Consider the following 17,257-nt stretch of genomic DNA (forward strand, 5'->3'; position numbering starts at 1 on the left):
CCGACTGTCTTTGCAGCCCGAGAATTGGAGATGAGCGAGGGTCTGTCCTTCCAAACAGCACCTCCTGCAAAATCAGGGAGCGCAAAGAGGAGAGCCGGGGCAGAACTCGGCGCAGCCAGCGGTTGGGCTAACTTTAACTCAGCACTCTGGATTCTGAATTTCCTCTGAGCTGTTTACAAAGGGCTGGAAAAAAAAACTTGAGGCACTACCTCCCCCCGCCAGCACCGTCCTGATGTTGCCCAGAACATCTCTCTCATCCCTCCCTTTCGGGGAGAAAAAAAAAAAAAAAAAAAGGAAAGGAGGGAGGAGTGGGAGAGAGGAGGAGAGAGGGAGAAAGTGAGCTCACGTTCACACATTGGTGAAGAGGCTGGTCTTGCAATGCCTTTGAATATTTTACTTTTAGGCAGTTCCTCGTCAGTCAGCCACACACATCCGAGGCGAGCTGAAGCTAACTACAGCCATGGACAGCACTAGGAGATCTCAAATCTAATCGCACGCATCCTTCCTCCGGGATATTTTTTAAATTCAATATCTAAACACGCCGACAGGCAGCTGCACTCACACACACGCACACACACACATCCATCCACATCCACACGTCGCAGAGCCGCCGAGCAAACACCTTGTCTCCTCTCGCAGGATATACCCGCTCACACACATCTCTCTTTATCTCCTCCTGGCTTCCCGGAGGATCCTGCCGGCTGTTTTTCATGGAGAAAGTCCAGGGAGAAATGGAGATTGAGAGATGGGAAAGAAGTGAAGAGATTTCAGACGCAGAAAAAAAGGTTATTCAAGAGATATGGAGCAGAGTATATGCAAACTGCGAGGACGTTGGGGTCTCCATACTCATCAGGTATTTGAAAAACAAACCAAAAAAAAAAAAAAAAAAGAAGCAGCAAATGCAACTGAATCTCTTTATAGCTGAGAAAGAGGCAGAACAATATATAGAACTGAGTGGAGATGAATGACAGCGAGTGGGGAGCTGGCTGGGTGTATTTGCTGCCTGGGAGCAGGGATTCACAGCGCTCCTCGGATTCCCACACCTTTGAGCCCGGGTGGCAGCGGCGGGGGGAGCGGGGGGGAGCCTTGCCGGGGACTTTGGGGGACGCTGCTTCCATGCAAAGGTCACCTTAACCTGCGGCCGGGGCTGGGGGGGCGGCGGAGGCGGGGGGAACTCAGCCCCGGCTGCGGGTGGGTTGGGGATCTGGGGTTTTTGCCCCCCCCCCCCCCACCCCAGGGAGCGGCGTGCGGATGGCACGGGTACGTAGCAGGCTGGCGGGTGAAATAATGCAAGTTGGGAGCCAAGATAAAACCCAAGCAGGTGTGTCTCCGAGGGCACCATCTGTCCCTCCGGCGGCAGCGTCGGCGGGAAGGAGAGCGCTGAAGTTGGCGGTGGAAGGGGGCTGTGGGGGGCACGGGCGGGAGAGGGGGCAGTGGGGGACAGGGAGCCAGCAGCCCCGGGAAGGGGGTGCAGAGCATCTCCCGATGGCAATGGGGCACAGATAGCAGCTCGAAGCTCTGCACCTGCAACCAGAGCAGGGGAGATGCTCTGGAGGTGAGGAGCAGACGCAGGTGGGGGGTTTTGTGTTGTCTGGGAGTACAGCCATGTCCAGGTAGACCGGGAAAGCGCCGAGTGGAAATCCCACAGGGTCCCACTGCCACTGAGAGTTTGGGGTATCGGTGGGGTATGGCACAAACAGGCCGTTTCCTTGTTTGAGAAGGGATGGGAGGACGGGCAGGGCAAGGAGAGGGGCAGGTGAGATGGCCTCAATGATCTATTGGCAAACAGCAAAGGTGCTGTCCAGAGAGTCACACCACTCATCGCTGGGGTCAGTAATGCTGGGATGTCGCTGGTCAGACTCCCACCTGGACCAAACACCGGGCACCCCAGGTGGGAGGCCAGAGACTGGGTTGTGTCCTTCCAGTTTCCTCCTGCAGCAGGGGACTGTGGGTGTGCAGGGAACCCCTTGGATGGATGTGCTGTTTATTAATAATCATCTGAAAGTTTTCCAACAGACTGAGCTAAAGCCCCGAGCCCACAGGGTATGCAGGGAGCAGAGCCTCCCTGGACATCACCATGAGCAGAGCCTGTTCCCCTCCAGGCTCGCTGCCAGCACTGCAATGGGATTTTCTTACCAAGACCCCCTTGCAGATTCCAAAATGACATTTGACCCCCCCCCTCTCCACCTCGTTCACAAACATTTCCTTCTCTCAGAGCCAGATGATGGCCGAGCCCGTTCTCCCATGGCCCCCACCCCGTGTAGCCAGTCAGGGCAGTCAGGAGGCGTGACAGCCCCGGGGCTGGGGACACCAAACCTGCCTGGACTGAGTTTGGCAGGGATCTGGAGGTTACAAAATACCCCTTAGCCCCATCCCATGAGATTCAGCTCGGGGTTTGGCCACCAGCCACGCATGGCCAGCCCCTTGCCCAGCACCCGGATCAGGCCATGGCCCCATCTGCCAGCACTGCCAGGTGCCCACTGCCCACAGACACAGGGAGAGTGGCTGTGTTCCCACTGCTGGCACCGAGGGACTCATGGCAATGCCATGGGGGATTCACCCAGGGCAGCTCATTGCCTTTGGAGCCCCCATGGAGCTCAGAGCAGGGTTGGGCATGAGGGGCATTGAGGTGTGGCAACGGAGACTGTGTGGCTGAGCTCTGGTCCCAACTCAAACTTTCCCAGTAGAAGTTTTTGGTCCAGTTTGGGATTTTTTTTATCCAGGCAGAGTTGTGGCACTGTGGTGAAGGTTTTCTCCTGCTGTGACAACAGAGCAGGACAGAGCTGCCTGCTAGGGTAAACCCTGGCTCCTTGGGAACCTTTTCGTCCTTAGTCATGGCACGCGCCCTGGCACATCCCAGCTAAACCCACCACCTGCTCCCTCAGCCAGAGCTTCCCTGGGATGCTTAAAGTGAGGTCTGGCCTTTCGGTGCATGTCCCTGGGGATAGTGATGCAATTTGGGAGAGGTACCATCCCCTCCAGCAGCACCTCTTGGAGCAGCACATTCCCCTGCACCCGCATGGCACAGCTGTCCCCCGGTCACAAACCCTGTCCCCAAAGAGGGCTTTGTGCCGCTGCCCTGAGCCCCGCTGTGAGCTTTGAGCTGCACCTGAGCTCCCTGGGGAAGCACGTGCCGGAGGAAAGCAGGGCAGCCCTGGCCGGGGCTGGAGCACCGGCGCTGCCGCTCTCCCAGCTGCGCTCGCAGCTGGCAGCAGCCGCCGGGAGAAGTGGGTCATGCGTGGAGGCGGCCGGGAGCCCGGGCCGGCGGCAGCCACTTCCCAAGACATGATTCAGCAGCTCCAGAGGTCGGGGATGGGGAGGGGGCAGTGGGCGGCTGCCGGTGGGGTCGGTGCGGGGTGAGCCGCCCAGCACATTTTGGGTGGGCACGCAGACAACGTGCCGGGGGCTGGGAGCTGCCCCAGTCAGCCTCTGCCTCACCAGTGCCCGCCTGGTGTTCTTGCTCACCTAGCTGGGGAAACTGAGGCAGAAAGGGGTTTGCACAGGTGTGGCCAGGGAGAAGGAAGGGAGATGCGTGGCTGTGGACCCTCTTTGATGCAACCCCCACAGGCAGAGTGGTGAGAGCAGGTAAATCTGTCAGCACTTCTCTGGTCGGGGTTGTGACCAGGCACTCAGCTGTGTCTGGTGGCAGAGGGTCTCTCCCTTCTTGCCTGCTCCATCCCCCCTCCATCCCTTCAGAGCTGCTGAGGGCACGGAATTACTTTTTCCCATGTGGGAAGGGCTGGGGGGTTGCAGCACTTCTGAAATGAATCTGGGGCCTGATCCAGGGTGGAGGCAGGGAGGCAGCACTGCCCCCCAAAAGGCAGTGATGAGGGGTCTGCAGTGCTGCCATCCTGCAGGAACCCAGCCCAGCTCCCTCTGCCCCTAACGAGCACCCCACCCCTCCATCCCCAGCCTTTCCATGCTTTGCAGATGGGGAAACTGAGGCACAGAGCTGGGCATCATGTTCCCATCCCTCGTGGCTGCTGCTGGTGCTTGAACCCACAGCAAACCCCTGGGGTCCTGCCCTGGCACGATGGGTCCCTGATCTCACAGGGCTCTGGGACCCCGGGGGACACAAACACGGATAATGGGGACAACGGCTGAGCAGCCACCGGATCCTGGGAATCTGCGCTCTGTGGTTGAAACTATGTCGCTAATTGACAATTTCCTCGGTGGGGAGCTTCGCCCCGGAGGAAGCAGAGTCTCCTCGCCACGCTCATCTTCCTCCTCTGGAGCTCAGGGGCCTCTGCAGGCTCCATCTCACAGCTGCCTTAACCCTTGCTGGAGCTGGAGCAGGAGTTGGGGCTGGAGCTGCTCACAGGGGGCTGTGCCTCCTGGCTGAGTGGTTCCCAAGTGGGCCAGCTGGGAGCCCTGGGCTGAAGCTCTTCCGTAGCCTCCCCATGACACCCAGGCTCATTGCTGCGCCTCAGTTTCCCCATCTGTTATTTAGGAATGAGTACTTTTTGAACCCTCCCTCAGCACAGAGCTCACAGCAGGGAGCCCAGGTGTGCCAGGGGAGCAGGGCAACCTTCAGAACCTGCACTAGCCCTCGCTGTACAGTGCAGGAGCCCCTCCAGCACGTGGCCATCCCTCCCCAAATCCCCCTTTTCCCCTTCCAACAGTTCATTGGCAACACTCCGAGACAGGGCTGGGAGATGCGAACACCTGGGGCTGGCCCAGCCCTCTGCAGCACCCAGGGGCTGAGAGCACCCAGAGGGGGCTTGGGACCCTCAATCCTTTGCAGATCCCGACTCAGCCCAGGACACCAGGGCTAAAAACACAGCCTGTCCCGGCCAGCGCTCACGCTCGCTCCCACACCCACACACACGTACCACAGGCACAGATGTGGGACCACAAAACTTTATGGATCCCAGCAGGGGATAAAACCCAGGGATAGTTTCTGTTAGACCCCAGGAGAACCTGCACCAAATGTTAATGCTGTGCCAAGTGCAGGCAACGCAACCTGGCTCAGCCACCTCAGGCTGTGCCACCTCCACAGGGCTTCACCACCGTTCACTCCGTCTGCACTTCAGATCCATCAGCTTTCCAAATTTCCGCCTTCTCCATCACTCCTGGTGTGCTCTTTCCCCCTCAAGAGATGTAGGAGGGGAAGTAAAAGGTTTGCCAATTCAGGATCAGGCCCCTGGATTTCGACAGATGCTTAGTCTGAGCAAACACACCTGGATTCAGACAGTTTGCAAAGAGCTTTAAAATATGAAAGCACTCCTTGGATGCCAGACGTTATTGTGAGTTCTAGGTTAAAATAGCAAAAAATCTGAGTAATGAGTCTGGCAATGCAGAAACCCTTTTTTTTCCAGCTGAATCGAAAAAGTATGGGCTGAATCTACCCAAAAATGGCATTTAAAGAAGTGATTTTGCGGCTAGCCCCAAAGCCAATGTGTTTTGCAGAGGTGTCCATAGGGAAAGGCTCCGTTGCTGCCTGGTGAAGGACACATTTCAGGGCAAAGTGGCTCAGAGAGATGCAATATCTCTCTTTGAAAAGGGCCCCCTGAAAAGACCGGCAGCAGAGTCCCTGTCCCACAGTTTGTTCCATGCTCGTGAATGGTTGTGGTCAAGCTGGGGAGACGTTCATTCTGGGGACAAGGAGAGCCAGAGAGCAGCAGGGCTCTGCTCTGCTGGCACAGGCACACATAAGGGACATTTCCCAACCTAACAACCTCTCCATGAGCAGTGAGGGGGCGAGTGAGGGTTTAGTAAGCTCAGTCTCAAACAGCCCCTTCTCCTATGGCTGCATTGTCTCACTGGTCACAGCTCCCGGGACCAGCCCTTTTGGCTTCTTCATGGCCAAGGCAGCTGTGTGGGGATCCCTGTGGCACACCCCGCACCAACCACGACCTCGGGGCTACCAGCAGCTCTTGGGATGTCCAGAGAAGAGCCTTTCCCGTGTCCCCTGTCCCCGTGCTGCCCTCGCATCACTTGCAAGCCACGTGGGGATAGAAAAATCCCACTCAACACCCCGAGAGTGGCAAGGACATCCAAGGTGACCACGGCAAGGAAAGACACAGAGGGCGAGCAGTTTCCCCGGCCAGTTTCTCTGGCTGTGGCTAAGGATGGGTCGGTTCCAGCCGTGATGATCCCTCCTCCAGAGCCGGCGGCGAGGGCCAGGTCTCGGCTCTGCCAGCCCGCCCCGTTAATGGGGCTGCGGCGGCGGAGCGGGGCCGCGCCCGGACGCGGCTCGGCGAGCGCTCGCCTGTGGAGCTTCAGGGCTCATTAACGGCAGGGAAATGTCAGGACAGCCCTGGCAAGGCTGGCAGGCGCTGAGGGTGCCTGGGGAACGCAGAATGCAGGCTGGGCTGGCTGGCGATCCTGCCCAAGCACAGGCAGGGCTGAGTCGGAGCTGCTGGAAATCGCCGTGGAAGCGTTGGATGGGAGAGGGGGTGGTGGTGGTGGACACCAGCAACACAGAGGTTCTCCGTTTTAGTGGAACATGGGCTGCATCCTTGTGGATGTGTGTTACCCACCTCTCTACCCAGCCAGGGGTCTTCTTCCAACTCCAGGGGAGGTAGGTATCCAGAGACATTTGGGAAAGCCACTTGGGCGCTGTTAATTCACTTCTCTGATGACAGCTGTCCTTACCCCTACCCTAAGGGTTCATCCATGCAGCCAAAAGCCTTTGGGCTGAACCCACACATGTGCTTGGGGAAAACACCAGCAGTGAGGACTTGGAGGTGTGAGTTGTGCACACAGGAGTGAGCAGCAGATGCCCCTGGGGGTTTCTAGCTCATGTCCAAATGTATTTGGTGGAATCTTTGCCGCTGAGTCCACTCCCAGCCTCACTGGGGTGTCCTGGTCCCTCTGCCTTGGGGCATTACAGCCTCCAAGCACGGTTCTGTGTTGTGCTGGATTCTGCTCCCAAGGCTTTGCAGCAGGGTGCAGGCTTCACCTGGAGGAAGGCCAGCTCCACGTTTCTCTCAGCTGTAGAAGAACTTGAATTTAGCATTAGTGTGTGGATGGGGGGCTCGGCCCTTTTCCCTCCAGCCCTCCTATGATGGAGCCGGAGATGTTGCCCACCACCATCTCCACCTGTCCAGGAGCTTTCAGAGACAGGACACTGGAGCAGGCAGGCACAATCCTCTTCTTGCTCATTAGGTTTGCCTTTTCCCGTCTTGCTGAGCTGTGGCACTGACACGGCTGAGACCTTCCTCGCCCTGGGCTGGGTAAACACCCAGGCAGCACCCAGAGCCTTTTCCCAGCCTGAAAAGGGGATGATGGGCTACAGGTGTCTGGGAGGAGCAGGGGGAACGTGCAGGCGAAGCGGTGAGACAGCCCTCGGCATAATAAATAGCAGCATCACACACCACCTGCCTACCCATTATCAGCTGCTTTGTAGGCACCCGAGCAGAGAGGAGTTGGAAGGAGAGGTTTGAAAAGGGACACGGAGAGGCTCCAGGCTGCCTTAGAGTTTCTCCCACGTAGAGGGACGAGGCGAGAGAAAACATGAAAGCATTGGTAGGTTGAGTCACCAACCCTGGAGGGATTTAAGAGATGTGTAGATGTGGCACTTGGGGACGGGTTTTAGTGGTGGGCTTGGCAGTGCTGGGTTAAGAGCTGGACTTGGTGATCTTAAAGGCCTCTTCCAACCTAAATGGTTCTGTGGAAACCTAGAAAAAAGCAGGCTCCAAGTGCTGGCTGGGGTTCAGCTGAAGCTTCCCAGCAGATCTGAGGGTTCAGGAGTATTTTCACCCCATGGTTTGCAAATAAGGTAGGAGAAGTATCAAGGGTTTAGATGCTCAGGAGGACCAAGCAGCATCCAGGTGTCCTCTTTCCAGCTGGGGAGGCAAGGAGGTGGCTGGGTTTGGAGATTTCCTCCATGCAGGATTTGCTCTGGGGAGAGGGAGGAAGGTGGGGAAGATGGAGGAGCCACTCCTCCTTAACAGAAAACAGGTTTCCAGTAACTGCAGTGGGTTTGCACCTTAATTATTTCCTTTGGCTCTGCTACTGGGAATGGTTGTGTCCTTAAAGTTGTTACAAGGGCAAAAGAGAGAGGAAAAGCAATCCTGACATCCTGTCCGCTGGGTCCAGATGTAGCTGGCAGAGTACAAATTAGCGGGTGCAGAATGGAATCGCTTAAAAAGAAATTTAATGAGATCGGTATGCAGGCATCTGGTTCCTATCAATCATCATTTTGTGTGATATGCAATGGTAAATATCATCTTTTAATGACTCTGATGGAGAAAAAGAGCCCAAACCACACACGCGCGCATAATGATCCAAAAAAATTCCAGAGCCTGAGAGGTTTGAACTCTCAAAATTATCTGTAGATGGAAAAACCCCAACCAACACCTCTTCTAACTCACTGTTGCTTGAGTTATTTTATTCCTTTTATTTTTTTTTTCTCATTTCCTCTGGTTATATTTAACCTTTGTGTTAGATTAGTCTTCTCTGTTTATTAACAACTACCACTGAGTGAGCCTCCTTTCCTCTTCTTTGTGGTTTGACAGCTCCAATATTTGCTCCATGTAGAAGTTCTTGCTGCAGGCGCCTGCTGCTCTCTAGGGAGAGGTGGCTGCAGGTCTCTGGCCATCCATGGGTTTGCTTGAAGCAAAGATGTTTTGGGCTCCTCTGTTTCAGTTCTCCACCAAGGAAATCCAGCAGACACAGGACTGAGCTGAGGGTTTGCTCTTTTCCATCCCCAGCATCGCTGCTGTCCTGATGGCAGATCCCTTGGGAAAGCTGCTGGGCTCAGCTCCTGTGGGGCCGCCAGTTTGAGGGCCTGCAAAGCAGGGAAAGGTTGGAAACCAAGTACTCGGATCCTTCATTGGTCCAGTCTCACCCAGGTTGGGGTATTTTGGGGGTTTAACCAGTCTTTGCTCCTGGCTTATCTGGCCAAAAGTGGGGAGAGGTGGAGGTGACAGTCCCAGGGTCTCCTTTTGGCCCTTCTCTTGTTGGGGACACGCTGCATTCCTGGTGATGCAGAGGTCAGTTCCCTCTTGCTATTGCCTTCCTGCTTCAGAGCAGGAATTTTTCTCAACTCATTTCCCATGCCTCCAGGACATCCTGCCCTTCTGCTGAGATAAAATACGGCTTTTCAGGGAGCTTCCCGAGGTTTGGGGTTCGGAGGTGGAGACATGCAGGGAGCAGCTGGCAGCCTCCATCCCCTGGCTGGGGCAGCAGGACCTGTTTCCTGTGACATCCCCTGCTCCCAGTGCCTGGGGGGAGGCCTGTTAGGGGGAAAGTTCCACTAGCATGGATGGTAAAACCCTTAGCTCTGACCCCAGCAGGATGATCCCTGTTGGAGCTGGAGGGCTTTGCTGGGCATCTGGAGCTGCAACAGCTTGAATAGAGGTGGGGGGAGATGGGATGGGGGCAGAGGGATGCTGAGTCCCGTTGGAAAAAATGGTCCCATTAAACCAGACTGGAATGTTTGCCCTTCTGTGGGGAAATGCCACAAATTAAATCCTGGGAATGATGCTATCCATGCAGCCCTGGCCAGCTCCATCCCCCAGCACCTCTCTGACAGCTCTGAGCTGAAGGACTGAGCATCTCTGTGGTGGCAGGAGCTGGAGACAGCCAGGCCTGGGAGTGATTTCTCCCGACAGGGACCAGATGTGTCAGGAGAAGCCGTGCCGGGGGGAGGAGGCTGCACAACAACAAGAGGAGTTTTGTCATGGGTCCCCTCTGGGTTTTAAAAGCAACACCTTATCTCCCCCCTTCCACCTTCCTTCCTCCCCCACCCTTTCCTCGGCACACTCTTCACACCTCCAAAACCTATTTTGGGCCATCTGATGAATCCCAGATGCCTTGGGGAAGCAACAGAAGCGGCGGTGCACTCCAGGCGCTGCTTCACGCCGCTTCCTTGGCAATGCCCCCAAGCTTTCACAAGCCAAGGGAGCGGGGGAAGGAAGGGAGGGGGGAAAAAGGAGGATAACAAATTGGTAAAGGAGCCTGGTACTCAATATTGCGATTATTCATGGAGTGGTGAGTGGGGAAGAGGATCCCACCTGGTTCTGGAGACAAGCAGTGATGGTTGGAGAGAGAGGTGGGATGGGTTCAGGTTCCCGTGGTCTGGGATGGTGCTTGGGAAGGGGGTTAGGGAGGGGAGGATGCAGTCTGCCTGGAGCCAGGAATGATGGGGGACAGCCTGGGAACACTCTGCTGCCTCCTGAGCATCCTTCACCAGTCCAGGAGCCAGGGAGAGCCCTGTAGGAGGGAGGGAGCTGGGCAAAAGCAGGGAGCAAATGCTGACGTGGTTCTCTCCTGCATAAATTAGGTGGAAGGGGGTGGTTAATGTGACTCAGGTGTCAGCCCCAGCTGCAATGCTGGCATGGGTGGTGTTGGCATTGGTGGCTCCAGCCCGGTACCCTGTCACCTTGTGCCCTTCCACTCCCTGCCCCCTCCAGCCCTCCACCTCCCTGGAGAGCTCAGTATATCAGCTGCTACTGCAACTTCATTTCTTTCAGCTGCATTTCATTGGGGTTGATTTAATCTGGCAGAAAAGAGGATCCCCTGGCCCCCCAGAGGGGCTGGTGAGTGTTTGGGGTATCCTTGTGCTGGGGGAAATGTCATAGATGAGCAGTGTCGTTTGCTTAGGTCCTGCCGGAGACTCTGGTGGGGCTGATCCATGAAAGCTGGAGGCAACCTGGACAAGGGGAGACTGTTCTGGGTCGCCATGCAGAAATAAAGCCCATGGGACCAAGGAAGAGGGGCAGGGAGAGGCTGAATGGGGTAAAGAAAGGTTTTCATGCTCACCTCCAGCTCTCTGAGGCAGGATGTGATGTTTTGATGTATGTGGGCACGTATCCAGCATCTGGCACGCCTGGGTGGCATCTCTGGGCATCAAGAACTTAGCCTTGCCTCTGCTTTGTAGATGAATATCCAGCTGTGCTGACCTTGTAGCAGATGGGGTTTGGGAGAAAGGCATCAACCTGCTGGTTTTCAGACAGCTGAATGCTGCAGCTCCTGGGGAATTTGATAGGAAAACCAGCCCTGGCTGTGTGAGACGCAGGGGGTGGCTTCCAGCATCTCCATCCCTCCGTGCTTGGCTTTAACCTCTCAGCCTGCTCTGCCCCTCCTGATGGCATTTCATGTCTGTTCTTTCTGGAAGGTTTTTTGTGAACTTCCCCTCGGCCAAGCAGTACTTCAGCCAGTTCAAGCACATGGAGGACCCGCTGGAGATGGAGAGGAGCTTGCAGCTGCGCAAGCACGCTCGGAGGGTCATGGGGGCCATCAACACCGTGGTGGAGAACCTCAACGACTCCGAAAAGGTCTCCTCTGTCCTGGCCCTGGTGGGCAAGGCCCACGCCCTCAAGCACAAAGTGGAGCCCATCTACTTTAAGGTAAAGGATAGGAGCAAAATAATCTTTGGGCTGCTTTAGGAAGAGGGCAGGGGAAGAGGAGCTGTGGTGAGCTGGTGCTGCCTGTTCTTTGGCTGGAGAAGCTTGGCTGGATGTGGGGACTGCTCCCCACACAGCTGCAGTGTCCCACTGTGACACTGTCCCATGGAGACCACTGTTCCCACTCACAGCCGATGCCAGAGCACCCAGTACCTCCCCCTGCCCAGGGAAACACACCTGGCTGTGTCCCTCTTCTTTTGGAAATTAAGCGTGGTAGCAGGGACTCAATTAGTTGGCTAATTAGCTGGTTAGAGCTAATAACACCAAAATGGCAGGTTTGATCCCCATGTGGCCTCTCACTTAAGAGCTGGACTTGATGATCCTTATGGGCCCCTTCCAACTCGGAATATTCTGTGATTCTGTAAATAATTTGAGGTGCCCAGACTGGGGAGATGCTTCAGCCTGCAAGCAGCTCCCTCCTCAGGCCTGGGTCTCCGCCTTGCTGCCTGGGCAGGCTGGTTACCTGTCCTGTCTGCTCCCAGGGGTGTCAACAGACCTCCAGGATATCTGTGTCCTACAGACAGCAGCAGGACTCAAGTGTTTCTGTAGGAAAAAGCTAAATTTGCTGTGAGCAGCTCCCTGGAGAGTTACTAACCCCTTGCTGGCTGTCTGCCTTCCCCCCAGAAACTCACTGGTGTCATGCTGGAGGTCATTGCTGAGGAATACCCCAACGACTTCACCCCGGAGGCACACGGAGCCTGGACCAAGATGAAGACCCTCATCTACACCCACGTGACGGCGGCCTACAAGGAGGTGGGCTGGGCTCAGTACCCCACTGCCACCCTGTGAGCGCCCAGGGGGCCACGAGAGGGGCAGGGAGGGCTTCGCTCACCCCAGGACTTCACTCTGGTCTCTTCTCAAGATCTTTGCTCAGTTTGGGGAGCCCGGTAGGGCCAGTTCTGTCAGCTGCCAAGTCACAATTTGATCTCCATGGGGTTTAAAAACAAACTAACTAAGCCAAAAAACCACAGAACCATGAAGGGTGTGGGTGGGTTGGGGTGAAGCAGTTGCAGGGGATGCTGGAAGGGGATGCAGAGGGCGAGGGGAGAGCGTTGGTTGTTGGCTCCATCTTCCTGTCCTGGCCCGTCCATCACCACCTCCCAAACCCTGCACCTCCCCTGCACCATCTCAAAGTCCCTTGCACAAGTGCTGCTGCCCTGTTCACTGCCGAACAACACAACCCTCATTTTCCATGCGAAGCCCCTGGGTAAACCTGGTTTTTGGGGGTGCACATGGAGACCTCCGACTGGCACCGAGAATGCTTTGCTTTGCACTTTCTCTATCACCGGGCACGTGGCAGAGCCGGCAGCCAGAGCCACTCTGGGTGCCCATCACCCTGTGCTCCAGGTGGGCAGCAGCCCTCACCTCTCCTGTCACCCACAGTCCCTGTCCTTGGCTGGCTGCTGCAAACCCTCCTGGGGTGAGAGGGACGTGCTCCCACAGCACGAGAGAGTGGGAAGGAGTGGGACACCTTTGGGCTGCCTCCCCTCATGGCTCGGGGCATGGTGTGTAGGTGGGATGCCTGTGCCATACGTGGGGAGCTGGTGAGTCCACCCACTGCCCTTCAGCTCCCTGAGGATGGGCTTGGGTGGCACACGATGTGCCACTGCCCTGGCAGCTGGTGTGTGGAGGTCTGTCTGTCCAGCTCTGCCCTCTCAGTGAGAAGGGGGATCAGGCTGTGACCAGGAGGGGGAAAGATGGCATGGACATATTAGGAGGGATTTCTGGGTGTGAGGAAAGGTCCCTTCTCTGTTAAAATTAATAAATACCTTGTACAGAGCAGATTCCTGCCCTCGTGGTGAAACTGGGTTCCTCTGAATAAAGTGCCTGGTAGAAATCAGCCCCCGCAGGAGCTGTGTCCCTCCCAGGGACAGCAGTGCTCCTGCCTGTGCCTGACAAAGGCTTCTCCCACACCCCCCAAAACGTGGCTGCAGGGCTTGGAGCACTCATTCCGCCTCTAACACCGACTCCTCCTGAACTTCTGGGTGAGTCTGCCTGGTTTGTGCCTCAGTTTCCCCTGCAGTTATGGAAAACGGAGGAGGAGCAGCCCCGTTGCCTCCTGCCCACATGTGGTTGGATTTATATCTGGGAACTGATTGGGAAAGGACTGAGGATGAAATGTCAGATGTGCTGGGAAGCTTTGGAATCCTTGCCACCCAATATTTCCCTAAAGGCCTCTGCTATTTTTAGAGCTCTAGCATTAAGGGCAATGTTATCTGTTGAAGTGGGAGGAGGGTTCCCTTCTGAGATTTCCTCTGGCCTCGCTCCACTGCTGTCCTGGAGAACTGGCAGCTCCCTGAGAGAGACCAGCTCCTCTCCTGGATGCCAGCTGGACAGGCAACCAGCCCACGGTTCCAACTGGGATCCCCACAGCTGCCTTGGGGACATCCCCCCACTGTGGGGACACAGCTGGAGGGGGCAGCAGCCACTCCCCCAGGCTGACCTCCCTCCCCCAGAGCAGCCAGCCAGACAGAAACTCCTGCTTTGCTCACCTGTGCTTTTAATCATCCCCAGGGACAGGTTTATTGTGTCTCAAAATAGCCCCAGGACTCCAATAATGTCACTACAGCCACTCTGGCCTTGCAGTTCTTTCCTTCCTACATCCCACACTACCACTGATGGAGAGGAGCAATGGAGCCTGGAGCAAAGGCACGTCCTGGGCATCCATGGAGAGCTGGGTGGCAACAACAGCTCGGGCACAGCTGTCCTTGGCATGGCAGCATGCAAGATCCAGGGGGCTGTAAAAGGAAGGGACAGGCACGGGGTGACAAGTGATGCTGCTTTGCTCATGGGGTGGGCTGTCAGTTAGAGTCAGCACCCCCAAAATTCAGCCCACCAGCCTGCACTGGCGAAGGTGCCAGCAGCTGCTGCCTCCAGCTCACACTGGAGTGTCAGAGCGGCTGCTCCTCCCTCGAGTGTCAGTGGAGGCATCCCTCAAACAGCTGCTGCTGCCCGGGGCAGGGATGGATGGGGAAAACCTGTTCAGCCATTGACTTCCCTCCAGTGCAGGACTGGAGAGGGATCACTTGGATCAAGACTGTTAGATGATATTTGTGTGTGCACATCACGGGACTCTCTGGAGCCCAGCTTTGCTGACTCCTGCCAAGGCCTTGAGGCCAGCAGCACATATTTCTGATGAGTTCACGTACTCCCTGTGCTCTGCGGATGCTGGGCCAGGGCTGTTTCCGTACAGGGATGTTTCATCTTTAGACAAAATTTGCACATAAACCTTTGAGGTTAATAATCTCCAGGTGGGAATTTTATTTTTGCAGCGCAAACCCTTCCCCTCCCTTCCCACAACCAAAACTGGGCTCCCAGTCTGCAGAGAAGCCACTTTGGAGCGCCTGGAAATTCTCCGTGTTCCCACCCGACCTACCCGCGTGCCTTGGCTTTTGGGGAGCAGCAGCAGCCAGGTCCCCCCACCTCTCCTTTAAATGGCACTTGGTTTCTCCTTTCTTTTTTTACATCCCTAGAAAAAGCTGACCCGCGGCCTCGTGCGCCCACGCGTGCGTGTGCTGGGCTTGGGGTTTTTTCCAGGCTCTTTTTCCTAAAGCACATCCAGATGTGTGCAGCTGCTGTCCCTCGAGGAGCGCCCTCCACTCCCCATCAGCCAAATTGCAGGCCAGTCCAGTAGATGCAAACAAAAACAAGTTTATTTTTATCAGCTTCGTAGGAAGTAACATGAAGCAGGAGGGTGGCCAGGGCAAAGCTCGGGAGGGGAGGAGATGGAGATAAAGCGAACGCCCCCTCTTTGCCGCCCGCAGCTGAGGAGGCATTGCTTAAATCCAGGAACATTCTCATCTGGGGAGAGATGAAGATCAACAGAATAAGGAAAAAGTACCATTCCAGAGTGACAGGGCTGATAAATGCCATGTGGAAGAGCGGGAAGGGGGGGGGCTGTGTCCTGGCTCTGTGCGTGGCTCCCCAGCACACACACATCCATGCACAGCCATTCCCTGTCGCTGCCAGCCCATTGCTCCCCCCTGATCCCACCACAGCCAACTGGGGGCCCCTTTATCCCCGTTTTGTTCAGGTTTTGCTCTCTGGGGCTTGACCTTTCACTTCCTGGCGCATTCAGGCTGAGCTAAGGGCATTTTGGGCTGAGCTCTGCTCTCCTTGGTGGTGGCAGGTAGGGATCAACTTGCAAAGTCTTTTCCCCAAGATTCATGGGTGAGAAGATGGGGGTCCGGGCATGATGCCAGCACGTGTTGGGGGCCAGTTGGTCTCTCTCCTGCCCTGTGGAGGTTCCCTGTGTCCCCCAGCCCCAGCCAACCCCTGGCTCAGCCAGCACCTTGGTACTATCATCAAGGGCTGGGCTTGGAGCTGTGATCCAGGTGGGAAAGCCTTTGTGCCCCCTGCCAGAGGTAGAGAAATGCTGAGTGAGGGGGGATTTAGCGTCCCTGGAGCAGGGTCCCCCTTGAGCACCTCATCCTGGCTCTCTTTGGCAGCACTTGCTCATGTCAACCAACTCTTGTCCCCTCCCCTGAAGCTCAACATTTGGTCAGAGGGAGTTGAGCGCTGGAGGGAATGGGAAGCACTGGGTTGGGATGGGGCATGGATCCCTCCCACCCATCCCATCTCCTTCTCCTATGCCCAACATTCATGGCAGGTTTAGCTCAGCAGGCACCTAGCTAGAGAGACCCCCCAGCACCACCAGGACCCTTATGGGCCTTATGCCACCAACCTCATCTTCTCTTGGGGGGTGACAAATCCCCAAGGCAGCCGAGCCGTGAGCTCTCCCTGGGGAGTCCTCTCGCATCTCTGCCACTTTGTCCCAGGAAAGAGGTCACAGCATCTCCCCACTCCCTGGAGCGTGCCCAGCGACTTCAGTGGGGACCAGATTTCACCTGGCTGGCCTCTGGTGCCAGAGCTCAGCCTTCCCTGCCCCTTGCCGTAGGGAAGCTGCCCTGGCACGGGGACGTCGGAGCGAGGGCTGCTCGGGGCCAGCACCATCGATGCCAGACAGAGGGAGAAAAGGGAAACCCATGCACTGACCTTGGACCAACTTAGGGAAAGGGAGGGACAAAACCACCCGCCTGGCTCTGACCTCTTTGCCGGGCTGCGGCGCTAATTATTTTCCACAGCTGAAGTTGTCTCTAATTGTTAGTATGTCTGAACCAGTCCCAGCGTGACCCACAGACGTGAGCTGGCGCGGTCTGATGTAACTCCGTGTCTTTCCTGTTCCTGCTGCGGATCCTGTTCATGTTCGTGTTCCTCGGCGCTTCCGTGCTGGTTTTATACCTGCGTTCCGTGTATATGGGTGTAACTTGTTTTTCTTTTTGTAGGTTTTTAGTATGTTTGTAACCGGACAAAATGGTGTTATTAAACTGAAACTTGTATCTTCAGTGGATAAATCAATCAAACCCCCTCCCGCTCTGCTTGGTTTCTTTCTGATGTGGTGGCTATGAGGTGAAGGGGTGTCAGGGGGCTGCCCCGTGGGTCTGGGGGTTCCTACTCACTCTGAGGGAGCTTTTTGGCTGGAAAGCAGCAGCAAAGGGAGGGGATGTGCCCACCAAGGGTGGTAGAGGTGGCTGGAGGCATATTAGCAGTGCACTCAGGTGGGGAGGGAAGGGTCTGCCCCTCCTCCAGGCTCTTCACTTGGCTTCCAGGTATGTTGTACAAACCAGCAGGGGCTCTTCTTGGAGCAGGAGCTATTCCTGTACTTTTGGCAGTCCAAGCAGTCCAAAATACTCGCTGATGGCCACAGCATGCAGCAGCCACGACCACCAAGGACTGTGAGACTGTTCCCAGCCTGTAAAAATAACAAACAGCTGCCTGAGCAGCAGCAGCCCAGTTCTCCGCGTCTCAGTCCCTGGCGGCTCCTCCTGAGCCTCTCGCTGAGGCTGGATCATGCTGTGGGGGGATGGGTGGCAGCAGGGTTGGGTCACTTTGTGGTTTCCCCC

At 56.2% G+C, this 17,257-nt stretch overlaps 1 protein-coding gene across 1 annotated transcript; it reads left to right on the top strand.

Moving 5' to 3' along the window:
• The first annotated feature begins 513 nt into the window (after nt 1-513).
• Nucleotides 514-12,308, top strand: CYGB (cytoglobin). Its single transcript, XM_082293822.1, has 3 exons — nt 514-853; nt 11,066-11,297; nt 11,979-12,308. Exons 1-3 carry the CDS (start codon nt 711-713, stop codon nt 12,141-12,143), a joined length of 540 nt encoding a protein of 179 aa, XP_082149948.1. The 5' UTR covers nt 514-710; the 3' UTR covers nt 12,144-12,308.
• The last annotated feature ends 4,949 nt before the right edge of the window (nt 12,309-17,257 follow it).

The sequence above is a fragment of the Coloeus monedula genome, assembly GCF_965178545.1.
Source record: "Coloeus monedula genome assembly, chromosome: 19".
Classification (NCBI taxonomy): domain Eukaryota; kingdom Metazoa; phylum Chordata; class Aves; order Passeriformes; family Corvidae; genus Coloeus; species Coloeus monedula.